This window comes from Scleropages formosus, chromosome 3 (genome assembly GCF_900964775.1).
Source record: "Scleropages formosus chromosome 3, fSclFor1.1, whole genome shotgun sequence".
Classification (NCBI taxonomy): Eukaryota; Metazoa; Chordata; class Actinopteri; order Osteoglossiformes; family Osteoglossidae; genus Scleropages; species Scleropages formosus.
Window position 1 is genome coordinate 20,925,854 of NC_041808.1, and position 18,800 is coordinate 20,944,653.

Here is an 18,800-nt window from a genome sequence, read left to right on the forward strand (position 1 = left end):
TGTTGCCGGGTAGGCTCCGGTTCCCCGCAACCCCGTATGGGACAAGCGGTTTGGAAAATGTGGAAATGTGTGGAAATTTCAGTAATAGGTATTAGTGATCTATAAATAGTTGATCAGCTGCCATCTCCTCTAAACTGTCCAAGGCATCTTTTATTGATAGAATTCCTGATGTTTTGTGCTTCAGGCTTTTGTTGGTAGCTTCTTCTTATGTTGTACTTTCTGTTTTTCTGCTTCTTAGGGGGACCCTGGACCTCAAGGAGTCTCTGGGAAAGTTGGGCCTTCTGGACTGAGGGGGTTTGCTGGAGAGAGAGGTCTACCTGGAGCTGCAGTATGTCACACATTTACATTATATTTATTCATTTAGCTGACACTGTTCTCCAGAACACTCTCAAACATTATGCTTCTTGAAGTGGTTTCTCTGTTTACTCAGCTGGGTCATTTTTACTCTCAGTTCAGAGTAAGTAATTTGTTCAAGGAGACTGCAACCAGCAGTGGGACTTGAACTTGGGTCTTTTGAGTCCAAAGGTGGCAACACTAACCACTATGCCACCTGTTGCTTGTATCACGCCCTTTTCAAACAAACCAAAACCCAAATGTGCAAGAGTTTTCATGTTGAAAGGATGCTTTAATGCCATTCACTCACAAAAGTGACTGTTTTTAGTCTATTTTCAGTCAAATTATAGTACTTGCTGAAGAGCAAATGGAAGCACACACAAATTAATATGAAATAAATTCACTTTACCACAAGACTGTCTGTGCTTCCTAGTTTAGGGGCTTTTTTGTGCTGTGTTGTCAAGAGAGTTACTGGTTATGTTTTGAAAAGTAAAACAAATGTTTGCGCTTGTCTAATGAAAGCCAAGGTCAAAGGGGGCTTACAGCCCTCATTATTTCATGGCGGTATGATTTACTGCCACACAGTGACAAAAGGCCTTATTACTTCCCACGCATCTCATGTGTGGTGGTCCTTTAAGGAGACAGCCCCTCCACTCTATATCTGTTGGAGGGAAGAGGATGTATGCGTGTAAAGAAATGTGCCTGCGGGAAATGCAGGCAAACAGTCCAAACACACAGTGTGCTGCTGTAGAAGCAGAAACAGTGGGCAGCATGAGGTTGTAAAGCTCTGATGTGCCTGTGCAATTGTACACTGTTAAGATTCAGATTAAATATGAATCTGCTCAGTTACTGGTGATTAATTCTTTTTCACCTTTTAAATGGCTCAGTTTAAACATAAGAAGAGGGATTTTTATTGAAATGTATTAAAATGTTGAAATTTATTTGTATTTAGCGCTCTATTGTAAAGACTGACACAACTTGCATATAGAACAAATAAAAAATTGTTGCATCTCTTTTGCAAGAGACGTTATGTATTAAAATAAGAACAATTAAGATTATAAGGACAGAAGAAAACAATTAAATGAATTAAATAAAAACAATTCAACAAATATAACTGAAGAGTTATCACTGATGTGTGTTATGCCTATGAAGCAATGATGAAGTTGCCAGCTGGTAATAGAGGAGAGGAAAACAAAAATTCCAGGCTGACATCAAACTAGAGAACGGTCAGCTGGCACAAAAAGTGGATCGGCTTAATCCAGTTGGCCACCTACCCCTGGGCGGTCATCTAGAAACAGAATTTCTGCGTGTGTGTTTGTCTGTGTGCACATATCCACATGTGCATGTGGAGGGAATAGCATGGTTAGTTGATTAAAAGTGATTATTATATTTATTGCTGGATTTTGAATGTTCTTCTGCTCTTTTTCTAGGGTCCGGCTGGCTTGAAAGGAGGAGAGGGTCCACAGGGTCCTCCTGGTCCGATTGTAAGTATACCTCACCTTAGTGCCCCAGTAAAAATCACAAAAGCACACACAAGAGCACAGATACGGAAGTAAAACTGATGTTTGGGTGTTACAGTCATTCAGTCAGTGACATGATTGCACCAAGAAGGGCATGAATGCCTGCTGCTTCAGGAGATTCACTGCAGCACACAGTATCAGAGCACAGACACTAGGGGGTAGGTTGTTCCCCTTTAAAGGTGGGATCAAATGCACTCAGTGGCAAATTCCATTCAGATAAAGCCAACAGCCAGCTTGTAATTACTGTCTCTTGACATGTCACCCTCCATAGCTCCCAGGAGAGGTTTAAGGTGGCAGACACACAAGTCTAACAGCTGTGCTTTAATAGCTCTTGGCTTTCAGCTGTCCTACATTTTCCCCAGAAGTCCAGAGAACTGCCTGTCCGTATAATTGCTCTTTGTTAAAACTGACAGTGTAATGCTATGTTCCGAAATCACTTTGTGTCTTAATTGTGTTGGGGGAGATATTCAGCTTCACTATGTAGATGAGATCGCATATTTAAAATAATGTTATTAGAATAATCTGTGTATAGTCTTCCTCATTAATATATTATTTATTTTTGACCCTGCATAAAGCATAATTTATATGCCAGGGCACAAGCTGTATTATTCATGCAATATTCATCCACACAAAGAACATATGCTAATTTTTAAATTTAAAATTTTTCATTTGTCATTTATAATTTTCTAGCCAATTGAATTAAAGCCCAGCTTGACTTGGTGCAGTGAGACAGCATTTGTTGAGTGGCTGGCCAGCCTCAAGCTGCAGGCGATGTCTCAGTGCTGTTTGCCGCGGTGATCAGTCAGTGAGCAGCAGGTGGCTACCCACAACGCAAATGTGACTTTGACTGACTGACAGGATGCCTATGGCTTGCCAGGTGCCCACAAAGCCTGTACCCTGAGAGTATGTGTGTGTGTGTTTCCCCAAGAGCCATGCTGTACGTTCTCATTTTTGTATTTGTGTGCGCTGTACTCTGTGTGCCTGTGTGTGTATATCTATGAACTCCCACACAGAGTCGTGCAGGCCTCATGAGTAGGCTCCTCACAAGAGTGATGGGCACAGCATGTTGTACCGCTGCCCCCACCCACCTTGTATATGCGTGGCATGAAGAGCAGCAGATGTCCCACATGGCATTTAACGCGTGGCACTTTGCAACGGAGAGTGACAGAACAATCACAGGGCCTGTATTAAGCATGCATTAAATATGAGAGGGATGGAAAATTTGTTAACCAGCAGGTAGCCCTAAATGCCTCTTTAATGAAAATCTCAACCACACATGCACCTGCATTTGCATATAGCAATTTACTAAGCTGTCTGTGTCACTGTAGCCATTGTAACTAGATACCATTATCATCTTTATACCAGATTTGCTTGTTGCCATTTTTTCGCACTGATAGTGCTTCAAAACTTTTTAATTTATCAATTTATAATCAATGTATCAATAGATAAATTCCAATCCATCTTTCATACCAGCCTCACATGTTGAGGTGCACAGTTTGTTGTAGTGGATCCTTTAGTTCCTGTGAGCGTACACAATAAAGCACCCACAAAGGATAAGAATGTGCTTCATTTTGGTCTTTTGGGCAGAGGCTGCTTTGGGCAGAGGCTGCTTTAGTTCACCAACTCTTCGCAGTTCTGAGGTGTTTAGCTGAAGCAAAACTGGTGCTGTTTCTCCACCACTCTGTAGTCCTCAGATAACTTACTTCTGTTTCCTGACTGACCTCATTCACCTACTAAATGGAGGTGTCCCTTTATATTTGGAGGATGATTCCACCGAGTTTGACAGTACGTCTGTAAGGCATGCAGTGTCTCTCTAAAACTATTCAGTATTATTTTTAGCATCTGTTTTGATAAACATTCGATAGTCTCTAATGTCAGAGGTTCATAAACAGTGCAGGTCCTGTTCAGGATGTGTATGTCCAAAGAGCTGTGTCTGGATGGTAGTGACAATCACTTTGTTCTCCATCCTGCAGCTATGTCTCCTTCTCTTAGTGTAATGCATAAATTGTACTTTTGTTGAAATGTACGTCGCTTTGGACAAAAGCGTCTGCTAAATGAATAAACGTAAAGGTAGAAACAGTGAGCTCCTGCTGAGACCAGACAAAACCTTAACCTAAACCTTGTTTCTTTTTTTCTCTTTTTTGCCAAGTATTTCTGGCCTTAACTTAACCTCATATGCAGTCAGATTGTGGAACAGAGGATGACTCATCATTTGTTACTTTGCTCTCTAGTTTAGACATATAAATGACAGAGGAAGGTCGGGGAAAACACAACAGGCTTTCTCATGAATAATTTTGTCTTTAATAAAAGAATGCCATAAAAGTAAGATGGAACACCTATTACGCTGAAAAGAGAAGTGGAGTCTACAAAAGTGCTTTTAAAAACAACCCCCGATCATAACAGCATGATGTAATTGGTCAATGCATAGAAAGCACTACTTGATTCATGTGCATCAGTTTCTAGAATTTCTAGTGCATTTTTTACACGGAACTGAAGAAGTTTCTGGGAAGATTGTATCACAGTTCCGAGCCCTCGGACTGGTCTGCGCTCTGTGAAACTAAAAAGCTCCTGCCTTCTTTGCAGGGATCCCCAGGGGAGAGAGGTGCAGCAGGACCTGCAGGACCTATTGGCCTCTCTGGTCGCACAGGACCCCAGGGACCCCCAGGCCCGGCTGGAGAGAAGGGAGCCCCGGTGAGTTTCCCCCACCATGTTTGGAAGGGACAGCTAGTGACAAACACACCAGCCTTCAGCTGCTTTATCAATGTCTAACGCACATTTGAAGAGAAGCCTGATAGTACCTTCTGGTGTTACTAATTTCTGATAATCTTCAATAAAGGTGGATGTCCAGTAAGTGGTTTTTGATAGGAAAAAGAATAATTTAGTTAAAGAACCAATTAGCTGCAAACTGTCATATGAGATAATGTACTGTAAAAGGGTAATCTGAGACCCTCTGGGGCTCTTAACATGGTAGCTTTTGTCTTTGGCAAAGGTTAACCTCTTGAATGTAGGAAGGATTTCTTTTAATTATAATTTCTTTTCAAAAAGGATAGGAAAGAGGAATAGACTCATTTAACGTGGGTTGTTTGAATTTATATAGTTTTAGCGTCTCCTCTTCAGACTGATACTGGCCCTCGGGTTAGTGCCTACTGCAACTCACTGTGTTATGTTCTGAATGCAGGGTGAGAAAGGACCTATGGGACCAGCAGGCCGGGATGGCATACAGGGACCAGTTGGCCTCCCTGGACCTGCAGGACCCCAGGGACCACCTGGAGAGGATGGCGATAAGGTGAGGCCAGCCTGCTCTCATACTGCTCACCACTCTCAGAGTGTACATTTTTTGTTGAAAAAAGCATCAGCAATGATCATTCACTATGCATTTATTTTCTGATCATCTGTGGCAGAAACGCATGCTCATGTCTTATCCGTCAACATACTTAGGGATAACATACAGCGGCACCTGGAAGAGAGGTGACTGGAAAACCCATCCTGTCATTTTGTTCGTGAATAACAGTCCACAATGAGGGTGCTGCAGTTGCATGACTGTGGTAGCCAGGCTTTGTTTACAATAGCCTAAGGCCGTAAAACTAGATTTTCCACCAAGTGTATTATAGAATATGATTTTATCCATTTAGAATGTGGTGCCAGAATTTTGAAATCCATGTAATGGCCTATATTGCATATATTTAGTCAATACTAGTATTAATCAAACCATGGGAAAGCATAGTGATCATTTAATGGCAAACATACCCACAAGGTATCTTTGGCACAGTCAGATGAAAAATATTCTTGATAATAAATGCCTGTCATATTGAAAGTGAGTTTCATTGAAGTTGACAACAAAAAAAACAAACTCAAAAAACAAAAATTGTCGTTTCCAACTAATAATATACATCTGTGCCCACTAACAATGTTGAGCTGAAGTGCAGTCCTTACCCGAGTTCCATACCTCCGTTGAAATCTATATCCTACTTGTCATAAGCTCAGTACCTTAATCAGTGCCCACATAATTGTCACGCGGAACACAGGGAGCCGGGCCGGCTGAACCCAAGTGTAGCGTTGTTCGTCAGAAATTGAGGGAAGAGGCAAGTTCTCAAAACCAGGGACAGGCAAAGGGTCGGTCGATCGGCGAACGGGACAGGAACGAGGATCCATGGACATGATCGGAGAACGAAGCAAGGAGTCAAAAAACTGGAGATTGTGAATAGAGTAGGAGTGTGTGTAGTAACGCGAGGAAGGGCGGTTGTCCCAAACAAGATTCCGCAACGGTACGGGAGCTGAAGAGGGTCTTTATAGGGTGAGCGATTACTCAGGAGCTAGTGCAGAGTCAGGTGTTGTCGCTTGTGTTGTGGACGTGACAATAATGACCTTCTTTGCCAACTTACTGTGTTCTGCAGGGGGAGATCGGAGAACCAGGCCAAAAGGGAAGCAAGGCAGACAAGGGAGAGCAAGTAAGTAGTTTTCATTGTGATTTACATTGATTATCTGACTGTCACAGCCTTCGACTTCGTAGTCCATCTTTATGAGACTGGGACATTGCTAGTTTTCTTAAATATATATTTAACAATTCTGAAAAATCAGATGGTTCTGTGTGAAAATTAATCTTTTTTAGATTTAACTCTTTAGATGTGCTTCCTATCATTCTTAATTGTACAGCATTACATCATCCCTAACAATGATATTTTTTGTGTGTGCTCTGTGATCTCTAGGGTCCACCAGGTCCAGCTGGTCCTCGGGGTCAAATAGGACAACCCGGTCCTGCTGTGAGTGTCCACCTCTTACGTCACCAGTCTCCACCTGCACTGTACATTATTTCACAGCATATTTGGAGACACCCTGGTGTTTACAGTATATGTACTCAGTAGAAACAGTACAACACATCTTCAGATCTTCAAGGTTAGTTGTGTCTATACTTTTCTAGCAATGTTAAATGCACATTATTTACTACAAATAAAGTTGATGCTTTGAAGCTGAATCACTCACTCACTTATTTACTCTCAGTAAAAGCTTATCATAATTCAGAGCCACAGTTGTTTAGAGCCTATCCCAGAAACATATGGTGCTACACTAGTCAGGGTAAATATTTTCCTATGACTTATATCTTTTGTTTCAAAATACAGTGAGCTGTCTTTGTTGCTGAGTAAACAGAAGTTTGTCTTTTATTTAATACCTTTTTAACTCAGTATATTAAATTTTGTGTAATTGGGGCATTCACTCCATTGGGCCAAAATGATCTGGTCTCAATGTTTTCCAGTTACTTGGAATCCACTGTTTTTAAAAATACTAAAAATATACACCTTCACATCACGAAGTTCCTGTGCAATTAGATTTCAACAAGCTTGTCGTGTTGCTGTTTTCAAACTGATGCATGACACTAAGGCTCTGACTTTGTCTCGTTTACAAAATGCTTTGTTTTTAACTGATAGCATAAAAATTCTGACATGATTACTTGATTTATTATTAGTGGATTGATCCAGGTCATCATTAGATGCTGTTGCCAGGCAGCCCCTACAGCATCTTCTCTTGCCAGTATCAGTGTTTGTTTGAGCTCAGAACTATTGCCACTTTCACAAGCTAAACTGCATACTAAGGACTTTGCAAAGTTAGTGATTACTCAGACCATAGTGCTTGTCATTTAATTGGCCAAAGTGGGTTTGTATGGGTTACATTACAGTACATGGCACCAACAGATACACCTCTCACATGAAAGTGCTTACCTCAGAGGAACACGAAGTGGTGGGTGTCCTTTAATGTCTTGAGACTTTTGCTTGCTTTGACGGCTTCATTCTCCTCCAGGGTGGTGATGGGGAACCTGGGCCCAGGGGGCAGCAGGGCATGTTTGGTCAAAAAGGAGATGAAGGGCCCCGGGGCTTTCCCGGTCTCCCAGGCCCCATCGGACTCCAGGTAAGTCCTTCATACACACACGTGCGATCATTCATGTATTCGCACTCACAGGACATTGAAAAAGTGCAAAAAAAGAATATTGACACAAATTTATTAATTCGGGGGCAACACGGTGGCCCAGTGGGCTTGGCCGGGTCCTGCTCTCTGGTGGGTCTGTGGTGGGAGTCGAGTCCTGCTTGGGGTGCCTTGCAGCGGACTGGTGTCCCGTCTTGGGTGTGTCCCCTCCCCCTTCAGCCTTACGCCCTGTGTTGCCGGGTTAGGCTCCGGTTCGCCGCGACCCTGCTCGTGACAAGCGGCTTCAGACTGTGTGTGCTTAATTAATTTGATATCTGGAGGGGGAAAAATGCTCTACTACTTGAAAAGTGATATTGTAAATCACAAACATCTTTGCATTATTGTAAATACTTTCATTAAGCACTCTTATTTGCATTTTAATTTGTTATTTAATCTTGAAAAGTTTTGTTTTTATGTAGTTTTTTTATCTTTTTTATCTGTTCTCTTAACTGTTACTGGAGTCTGAGCAAAATGGGTTACACAAACTTATTTGGTTCTCCACCTCAGCAATTCCACAAAATGTATCAGAAAATGTTTCCAAAAATTATATGCTGCGTGAACTCAAGTTACTCATGTTAAGGCATAGAATGACACTGTCCGAGAGCTAATCATCCGAGCAGCAGTGCAGTACCGCCTGGCCACCTGTAAACAGGGAGCTTGTCTGATGGATGAGGGCTTTTGGCAGTGATGCTGTTGCCTGACCTCAGTTCAGTAAGACTGATCGACAGCTTTATGGTTTGAATAACCAGTTCACACACCTGTATACATAGCTGAAACACAAAAGATTTATTACTGAGGTAAAATAGGTTCCTTTAAATGAAATGAACTGTAATTACCCAATGTATGAAGGTGAGCTTATCCATTGTTATCCCTTCTGATTAATATTGTTCAGCACTTAATTTTCCTATTTCTTCAGTCAACATAACAGATACTGGTTTGAAATACACCTTTCCCATATATAACAGGGTTAATTTAGGGGTTGTAGGCACGGCCTTGCTTTGAAAGGACCCAGGTTTGAATCACACCTCCTGCTAGAGTGACTTGAATTGTTCCAGTAAGAAAAATTAAAGGTATAGCCGAAGGTGTGAGACTGTGATATCTTTAGAGCAGATCGAACAGTTCCAGGTCTGGTGCAGCAGGTGAACATTACTGTCTGAATCTTACCGAATTACTATGCACCATGGGTGCTGGGAAGCATATGCTTAGCTTATAGAGCACTTTTTAAAATATATTAGTATACTCATAGACCTGTTACCTTGTAATAGGTACATCCCTGTTTCAAACTGATGTTGCGGTGTCCTTGGTGAAATACTAACCTGAACTGATGCAATAAAAATTACCCAGATATATAAATGGGTAATACACATTGTAAGTAGCTTAGTATATAAATAACTCACCTTGAACAAAGGTGTCAGAAAGAAAAAAATAGTAATAAATACAGGATATTACCTGCTGGCTCACTGTCTAAAAGACATAATTTTCACTGGGCCGTGGAACCTTCCTGCCCTGAGTAAATAAAATCGCTGAACCTCCATTATGTGAGTTTCCAGCAGCATTTCACTGTGGCCTTTGGCACCCCCCCATATCCCCACACAGAATGAGCCTTTGTCATTTAGTGGCATTTAGTCTCCATGACACACTAGTGAAACGAGCCACTGATTCTTGATCACACCTCATCACTGTCCTGTCATCATCCTATGTTTCCCACCAAAAGTGTTGAGAAGGCAAGGAAGCATGATGGTGATTGGGCATATCCAAAACGGATTGCTAGGTGTGAAATTGAGGAGAGTACTGTCTGGGACTCTGAAGCTAATGACCACTGTGATCAAATGGGTGATAACTTTAAAGGGGTTCAACGGCTTAATAAGACTGACTAAAGAGAACAACAAAATTGTATAACTGCATTATTTTTGAGTCAGTTAGCCATGGATTGATATTGCAATGAATGTATAATGAAATTACACAGAAGATGGAGGCTGCCGTGAGACCAGAAGTCATTCATTGCAATTGACTTTTAATTGGATGTAATAGACTTTCTTCTGACTGTATTAATTGCATTGGCTGACCTCCATTTCCAAAAGAGGAAGTGTGATTGGATACTTGGAATTTGTTGTAATTAGTACTCTCATTAAAGATCTTTTCACTGAGGGAAAGTGGAAGTCTTTTGGTTTTATTTCCTACCACTGCGGGAATCCCAGTGTAATAACAGTATAATTGCAGCTGCTGGGGGCAGAGAATTTTAGGATGTCTTGTTTTTAAATGGCAAAAAGTGTATAAATATCAGATTATATTAGATACGCATGATTTTAATTCCTTGAGCACAGTGCTGGCCACCTTTGCAAGTCAGCATGGGGTAAATGCCAAGGAGCAAACATCACTTCACCTTAATGTATCCCACATAAAATATGTGAAAGCAAAGTGCAGAAAGTGCAAGTGGAAAATGATCCATCTTCTGGAATTCGCCCCAGTCTAGTGAGTATGTGTGTGTGTGTGTGTGTGTGTGTGTGTGTGTGTGTGTGTGTGTGTGTGTGTGTGTGTGTGTGGGTGGGTGAGAGGGAGAGAAAGAAAAAAGAGAGGGAGAGAAAGAAGCAGAGATTTTTCTTTATTTCATAAAACACTGACAGTTATACATTTCTTTCTGTATGCCATATGGCCTACCGACATTGCCTACAGTTTTAAAGCAAATTCTTCTCTATATCCTTTAGCCTTCAGTAACTGCATCCAGGCCAACTTATTTTTCTTTTGTGTGTATTTATTTTTGTTTATTTTTGCTTTCATATCCATTAATTCTGTATAGTCATTTTTAGAAAAAAATGACAATGGTTTGCTACATATGCTGACATAACCTAGAATTAATGTATTTTGTCTTTCATTTGTTCTAAAATTTTAATGTTTCTGTTACTCAAAAGTTTTCTGTCTTATGACATCGAGAATTTGGATCAATATTTTTTGAAGAATGGCTGCTTGCATTCCCCTCATTTGCAAAATAAATCAAGTAAACAGGGTTTAACGACTTGGATAAAGAATATTTCTGTCATTTGAAAATGAAGGAATTCAAGGGGATCATTTCTTCAGGGTGTATGACAAATCAATATCTGTCATGCCTTCTGGTTTACTCTGAGAATTTTTATCGAATTGCATGGCCACACACTAAACATCTCATGCTGTAAACCAATATCTGGCAGTGTTGCTGGATCTCTAAATTATTCTTTTTATTATTATTATTATTATTATTATTATTATTATGGGGGGGGGGGGGGGGGGCGCAGTGGCACAGTGGGTTGGACTGGGTCCTGCTCTCTGGTGGGTCTGGGTTTCGAGTCCCGCTTGGGGTGCCCTGCGACGGACTGGCGTCCTGCCCTGGGTGTGTCCCCTCCCCCTCCAGCCTTACGCCCTGTGTTGCCGGGTTAGGCTCCGGCTCCCCGCGACCCCGTATGGGACAAGCGGTTCAGACGGTGTGTGTGTGTATTATTATTATTATTGTCAAGATCGTCAATATTAAAAGTAGTATATATTTTTGGTAATGTAAATTAAATATAATCGTCACTTACTGAGGTTTGTTGTTGTTGTGTAGGGTCTTCCTGGGCCTCCAGGTGAGAAGGGTGAGAATGGAGACGTTGGTCCAATGGTAAGTTGACATATTCGAAAAAGTTAACTAAACAGTTTTATTCTTACACACCTGTGCAAAGGCTCAGTGCCATGTGATAAAGCTCTTGGTTCTCTTTGTTAGCCACCTGACAATCTTCTGTTGTGCCAGTCTCCGGTAATCACTTCACTCCTCAAAACTTTCTCTCTAGGGTCCCCCTGGTCCTCCAGGTCCAAGAGGACCCCAAGGCCCAAGTGGAGCAGATGTAAGTGCTGCAGCAACTTTGCTATTTCTGGGGTGTTTATTAGCTGAGTTTGGTTTCTGTTCTGGAGGACAATATTGTTGCCTCTGATTAGCCAATCTTATGTCTTATGGTAGGGTGCACCAGGTCCCCCAGGAGGAGTGGGCACCATGGGAGGTGTGGGAGAGAAGGTAAGAGTGTTGGCCCTTTCTGTAGCTCATCAGATGCAATCCCTGTTCCCCTTTTAGGGGTCAAGCTTGTCACAGAGCAGCTTTGGTGTGTGGTGCCCAGACTTTAAGCTGCTCCTACTTGAAGCTAATCCAGTGTCCATCTCTTGTCCGTTTATGACTTTATGCAGATGTTATTAGTGCATAATTTAGAGTAGTTTCAAGACTACGCTACTCTTTAACTGCCTTTTGGCAGACTTCCTCACTGTCTGACCTTAATGGGGATGTTGTTTAACCCAAGGAAGTGGGTCTCTAAAACTGACTGTTGAAGGTTACCGTAGCACTGATAATTATGTTTATTCTACATGTTTATCCATTGTAATGTCATGGTAATGTAAAATTGACTAACTGTCCTGATTAAGACACATTTAAATGTTCAGGTTTAATTGCCCAAACCTGAACAGGCATATCTTTATGGATTCAAACCCACTCAAAATTACCATTTCAGAATATTTAATTGTTTGTTTTGTTCCATAAAGAATGTCTGTTTTTACTGACCAGTGTGATCTCTGTCAGGGAGAAAATGGTGAGGCTGGTAACCCAGGACCACCTGGAGAACCAGGAACTGGAGTAAGTGTTATAATCAAAATTATTTACTGTCTCTGGTCATTTCCTGATGTCTGTGTGATGTTGATTAGTACATTTTGCTTGCTTCTTTATGTGTTTGAATATTTGTGTAGGATAATCATGTTTGTATATTTTTAGAGTGTGTGTTTGTATGCAGATGTTTGTGTGTTAGTGTGCTGTGTTTGTGTGTGGGAAATGATTGACTGATTATCACAAGTAAAAGTGTCTAGCACAAGATAGATCTTAACCAACATTGTTCTGGTTTGAAAAGAAACTCCCTGTTCCACCAGAGCTGCTTATTCCACATACCCTCCTAATAGCACTTGACCACCAGTTCTACATGTTGTTTCAGATTCACATGACCTCCAAGCCCTACATGAACTCCCATGTCCATGTTCTCCCTAGACTGCAAGCCTCAGCTACTCAGATGCTTTATTACACATTTGTGTGACTTCATTGTCAAGACCTACTCTTAAGCTCAATACTCAGAAAACAACACCAGGCTTCTCACTGTGATGTGTGTGTCTGTGTGTGTTTAAGACATTCATTAAACCCTTGTTTGTGTATCTGTCAAACAGCCCAGTATAGCAGGCAGTCTTGGTGGAACACTTGATTAATCACATTGTATTGATATGCTGTCTGAGTCATTCTATCATATAACACTCCTAATTTGGGTATAGTGAGAGCAGCAATTAGTTGCACAGCCATCTCTTTGCCACTGACTGCAAAATATCCATTTAATAGATAGACTGAGAACATATCTAAAGTTTTCATTAATTAAACGTTGCCTGTTAGTGGAAATTAGGATCCAGTAAACACAACGTGGTAGAGCACATGCAGGTCACTGCAGACAATGCCAGGGAGTTGTGTCACAACTGTTTCTTAAAATGCTGATTAAATGAGCCTTTCTCACAAATTGCAGGCACTCATCATCCCCACAAACTTTATTGTTTAAATCAGACTGTAATTGTATTCAGTTTAAAACACGTGGTCAGTGTTAAAGCACAATCATTGACCCTGTTTGAGCCCAGCACTTCTCATGTAAGCCCGAGGTTACACATCAAGCTGTGAACAGAATACTACACCCATTTTTGTAATGATATGGAGTGGAGGTGTTATGATTTGATCATGGCAGGCTGTGAACGCTCTCCTTTATTTTCCAGGGGCCTAAAGGGGAGAGGGGCGAGAAGGGAGAAGCAGGACCACCTGGAGCTGCTGGGCCAGCTGGTCCCAAGGGACCCCCTGGTGAAGATGGCCCCAAGGGTAACCCTGTGAGTCACCACATACATCTGTGTGGGGTTTTATTTCAAAAGCGAAATGACAAGTGGTTTATGCAATTATGTCATTTACACTTTTTTATTATCTTTGTCCATTTAAGGGTCCAGTTGGATTTCCTGGAGACCCAGGTCCCCCTGGTGAGCCAGGAATCGCTGTAAGTAAGATTTATTATAGGGATAAAAATGATCAATTAATCTGTTTTATGCAAATTATACAACCAGGAATATGTGGAAGGAAGTCATAATTTTGTTGACATAATTTTTTAAACATGCAGGTTTCTTCTCTGCCTCACAAATATAGGTGTTAGTCTGATTCATTGCAACTTATACATCTTACCATTAAGCCATTTTACAGCTTCATGGATATAAAACAAACCTCATTTTGAATGCTGCACTTAATGACCCATTTTGAGAATTTTACACTGAAACCTTCCAATCGTAATTGTCTATAACCATGGCATTACCAAATCTACCATTATCACACTTTAAAATTGTTACTACAAAGCTAACAACTGAAAAACATGTAATCCTTGAAATAATTTTTAACTCCCAAACTTTTGGCATAATCATGTTTCGCTGTGGTTAAACCCAAACCATTGAGTAACAATAATGGCAACAGACTACAGCTCACTGAAACCGTAATGCTTTGTTCCAGGGCACTGATGGCACGTCAGGTGAGAAGGGAGAAAACGGAGAGCCTGGTCAGCCTGTAAGTTTATTATTATTTTCACTCCAAGATACTGTGTACTTCCACCCCCACACTTCATACTTTCATATTGAAATTTGAAATTTCATATTGAAATTAAATCTGAAAACATTTTAACCGAATGGTAGCCACAATAACATGATGCACTTTTGAAGACATTACAGGAGGTCCCGCAAACCCATACGTTCCGCAAAACCCATCATAAATCGAAAATTTTGTAAGTCGAAAATGCATGTAATACACCTAACCTCCCGAACATCATAGCCTAGCATGCGTGCAATGGCCATTACAGGCTTGCCACCTTCGTGCTGAGCAATTATCTTGAGTTTCTCCTCAAGAGTAATTGCCCTCCTCTTCTTCTTCCCGCCAGTAGCAGGAGACACAGATGGGCGTTTCTGTGACATTATTGATGCACAAAACACAACATAGATACAGGGGGGTATCTGTACAGCAACTGCATGGCAGGCTGGGAGAAGCGGATTGCTGCTGCTGCCAAGCATCACGAGAGAGTATCGCACCCCACATCGCTTTCCCGGGGGGGGGGGGGGGGGGAATCAAAGTTCGAAGTACGGTTTCTACTGAATGTCTATGACCAGCTCACCATCGTAAAGTCAAAAAATCATAAGTCTCACCATTCTAAGTCGAGGAGCATCTGTACTTTAGTTTTTGCTTACATGTATAATGATGTGTGCATTTAGATTTTCCATTAAGTATGAATAACTCATGCTCACTCAGTCATTTTCACTAAACGCTTGTCCTGGTCAGGGATGTCGCAAAATGAATAACTGAAAACACAAAAAATAATAATTGTACTTTTTAATTGGAGATTGTAATTTGTATTTTGAGAAGTACTGCAGACATGTACTTTATTATACCTTTACTACTGCAACACTGATTTGGCCCCTGTCACTGATATTCATTTTCAAGAGCTTCAAACAATGTGATTGCCATAAAGACACTTTCTGCTCTCTTTCATTCTTCTCCTGTGCTGCACCCTCAAGTAAAAATCCCCCTTATATGAAGGAAATGAAATTGAACAATTGTAACAGCTGTTTCTGGATTAGTAAAGTTGCTGTTGTAGAGTTGCACTAACCCAAATCTTGTTTTCTCCTCTAGGGTCCAGCTGGTCCATCTGGAGAAGCAGGGCCGCCTGGACCTCCTGGAAAGCGAGTGAGTACCTATATCAGCTTGCAGTGCCATAGGCTACACACACAGTTAGGGCAGCAGTGTTATATTAATTTTATCCAAGAATTCAGCCCTATCTGCTAGTGGTGATCTGTTGGGATTTTGGTGATTTTAGTCATCCACTAAAATGTTATTAACACTGTCAGTTTTGTAATGTCTCATGACCTCAAAATATATCCTGTATCTTTCTGGGGGGAAAAAAAAAATGATATTCATTTATAATTCTTCTACAGAAACTTTAAATCAGCATTTTTAAAATTTGCTGTATAGATTTCAGTCATCTGAGTATCACAAAGACATGATTATTTCAAAGGTGAGTAAAACAACCTCAGAGATTTAGGAAGGTCATTGCATGGAATAGTCAGTGAATATAAAGTAATTTAAATGAACTAAGGAATTGATATTAAATCTATGTGTGAAACTGAAAATGTACTAAAAAGACAAGGAGTCTCTTCCAGACTCATTTACATCACCTCCGTGCAACACCACTCCAGATTACATACAGAAATAGTTTCCTAATAGAATATTGATCTCAGTCTGGTGAGTGACAGTAATGTAAAAAGCAATGGCACTGTGCAATTACTGCTAGGAAAAGAAGAATAAAGTTGTCTGTTTTGGGACTGGCTCCTGGAGGGCTGATAGTAAGCGCTCTTCTACTCAAAGGAATGTATCGTCAAGTAAAATTACATTCCTCACTGAGTTTCATTGGAAGCAATGGCTTTTATTTCACACTCAACTTACTTGAGAAACCAAGAAACAAACTTGAGAAACAAACCTTTTTAAAACAGAATTCCTATTTTCTTTTGTTGTTGTGGGGATTTTTCAGTTTACTGTGATTTGATCTGTTGCACTGTATCTTTCACCTAAGTACAATTCCCTGTTTCTGCTTTGGATTTTATGAATGTTAAAATCTAATCTTTAACCACTGAATTATAGCTGACAAAAATATACACGTATTTTTTTATCTGTCCCAAATAAAAATTCTCGTCATAAGTATGTTGTATAATACACATGACATTTCATCCAATTAACCGTATACTGTATATGTATGACAGGGGCGCGGTGGCGGAATGGGTTTGGCCTGTGCCTGCTCTCTGGCGGGTCTGGGGTTTGAGTCCCACCTGGGGTTCCTTGTGACGGACTGGCGTCCTGTCCTGGGTGTGTCACCTCCCCCTCTGGCCTTACGCCCTGCATTGCCGGGTTAGGCTCCGGCTCACTGTGACCCCACTCAAGACAAGCGGTTTCAGTCAGTGTGTGTGTGTGTATATGTATGTACCATGTATCAGTCTCCATGGGTGTCTTCATTTTCACTCTTAAGCATGCCTTTGAACCACTAGATGTTTTTTTTTTGGATAAAATTTATTCTGTTAAAAAATGAATAATAATAGACAGATTCATATTATAACAGCAGATGGAATGGGAAAGCAAAAAAAAAAAAATCTTAAAGTGCTTAATAGTTTATGGGACCTATTGTATCTGTCCCTATGTTGCTTTGCTTCTTACTGTGTTGCTTGCAGTTGTTTGCAATGAGCTTAGGATCACTCTGCTACTATTGAATAATGAAGTCATGATGCCTGACTTATTATCCTGCCTGTGTCACTGTTAAGTGTATGATTATTGTTATAATACAATAGCATCACCTAGTTTACTTGTTGTCTTTATTATTTTGGAGTGGAACCAGAGCCCTGTCTTTTCTTAAAATTTAAAGACATAGAAGATCAGTAATAGTGTATGTATTCAAAAGGACATTTTCTTCTAGCAAATTATAGCTGCATTACCTTTTTAGCCCTAAAGACCTGGCTGGTTTTAGAGTCCTTCCTCTTCCCAGTGTGTGAATGTGGAGCCTCCTCAATAGGTTAAAAAGAGCTGTTTTTAGGCTTCAAAGGCTGATTGATGAAACAGATGACCTGGAAAGCCTTAAAATAATTGGCGAGCCATTAGTCGCAAATGCAGCCCTATTCTTCTGTCACTGCAGGGTCCATAAAGAGAGCAATCGGAATTCGAATGCCATCCCCTCAAACAGTTATGCTTGTTTGCCTTTCAGTGCTTTCAGGGGGTGCCTGCATTAGACATTTTGCTTTCGTTATGCTGAATTAATAGTGAAACATGTCATTCTGATCAGAGAAAAGTCACAGAAATTCTGTGTGGTAACTGTAGTCTTTTCATTTTCTCCACATATATTCCTTTCCACTCTGGATAAACCATATTCAGATGCAGCATTAACTGTATTGTAATATATTTGGAAACTGTATAAAATAGACATTTAAAGTAGCATTTTGTTACTAATACACTCATTGACTGATTGATTGACATTCTTTGGTTTGATTAAGTAGTGACAAAACAACCAAATTCTGTTAATGGAATAAAGAAATTTTAATTTGGTATAAATACCCTATTATGGAAATGTGCAAATAATGTGTACACATAAATAAGTAAGAAAGATCTTAGTATCCCTCAGTAACACAATGAGATGTTAGGACCACTCAAACAGTGCAAGGGTTGCATCATTACAGAGCCTAATGGCCATTAGTAGAAATGACTTCAGATAGAGCTTCAGATGACATGACACAGTCAGAGATGAACAGGAAGAGGGGCCAAGACTATTCGTTGAGGGACCTCCCGTGCTGCCCTCGGCCACAAAACCTGTGCTCTACCATTTATCAGGTAGATAGCAGAATTGTCAGTTTAATTGTGATCCTGATAGCAAACTTGAGAGGCTTCAGTGCAGTATTAAGAAGAGGTTTAAGGTATACCGAGACCATTCTTTCTTGGGTTTTCATGATGTGTGAAGTAATCAGTAAATAGTCATTTAAAGCTGACAGTCACCATTTCGTGACAACTGAAACCAAACAGGATGTTTTTCACATTACGGGCTTAGACTCAGGTCAAGCACATTCTGGAAAGCTCCACATAACTATTCTGCTTCAATATCCTAGGACTAATGCCATTGATCCCTGGAGGTTTACCCTCGTGGAGCCTCCTCAGCTCTTTTCTCACCTGGTTGAGAGTGAAAAACAATCTAGGGTGGCCAGCTGATGGTAGGAGAGGGATGGCAGAAGTAATGCCCAATGGCTGCAGTATTGAGGTGTAACTCAGTAATGGGGAAGAGGTGGTGGTGTTCACAGTCAGCAGTGTTGACCTAAAGAGATTTCTGCACCTTTGTAGAGAGGAGTAAGAGGTAGAGACAGGAGAGGAGTGCGATA

At 40.7% G+C, this 18,800-nt stretch overlaps 1 protein-coding gene across 3 annotated transcripts in view; it reads left to right on the forward strand.

The window, feature by feature from the left end:
- Positions 1 to 18,800, forward strand: part of LOC108935150 (collagen alpha-1(XI) chain-like) — an 84,227-nt gene that overhangs the window by 54,427 nt on the left and 11,000 nt on the right. For all 3 annotated transcript variants that reach the window (XR_001966186.2, XM_018753493.2, XM_018753494.2), the window contains 15 exons: positions 239 to 328; positions 1,764 to 1,817; positions 4,437 to 4,544; positions 5,032 to 5,139; positions 6,248 to 6,301; positions 6,560 to 6,613; positions 7,647 to 7,754; positions 11,383 to 11,436; positions 11,606 to 11,659; positions 11,773 to 11,826; positions 12,379 to 12,432; positions 13,593 to 13,700; positions 13,808 to 13,861; positions 14,362 to 14,415; positions 15,529 to 15,582. Coding sequence is in view for 2 of the 3 variants with exons in the window: in XM_018753493.2 (XP_018609009.1) it covers positions 239 to 328; positions 1,764 to 1,817; positions 4,437 to 4,544; positions 5,032 to 5,139; positions 6,248 to 6,301; positions 6,560 to 6,613; positions 7,647 to 7,754; positions 11,383 to 11,436; positions 11,606 to 11,659; positions 11,773 to 11,826; positions 12,379 to 12,432; positions 13,593 to 13,700; positions 13,808 to 13,861; positions 14,362 to 14,415; positions 15,529 to 15,582 (1,062 nt within the window). In the remaining variant the exon portion in view is untranslated. The remainder of the gene's footprint in view (positions 1 to 238; positions 329 to 1,763; positions 1,818 to 4,436; positions 4,545 to 5,031; positions 5,140 to 6,247; positions 6,302 to 6,559; positions 6,614 to 7,646; positions 7,755 to 11,382; positions 11,437 to 11,605; positions 11,660 to 11,772; positions 11,827 to 12,378; positions 12,433 to 13,592; positions 13,701 to 13,807; positions 13,862 to 14,361; positions 14,416 to 15,528; positions 15,583 to 18,800) is intronic.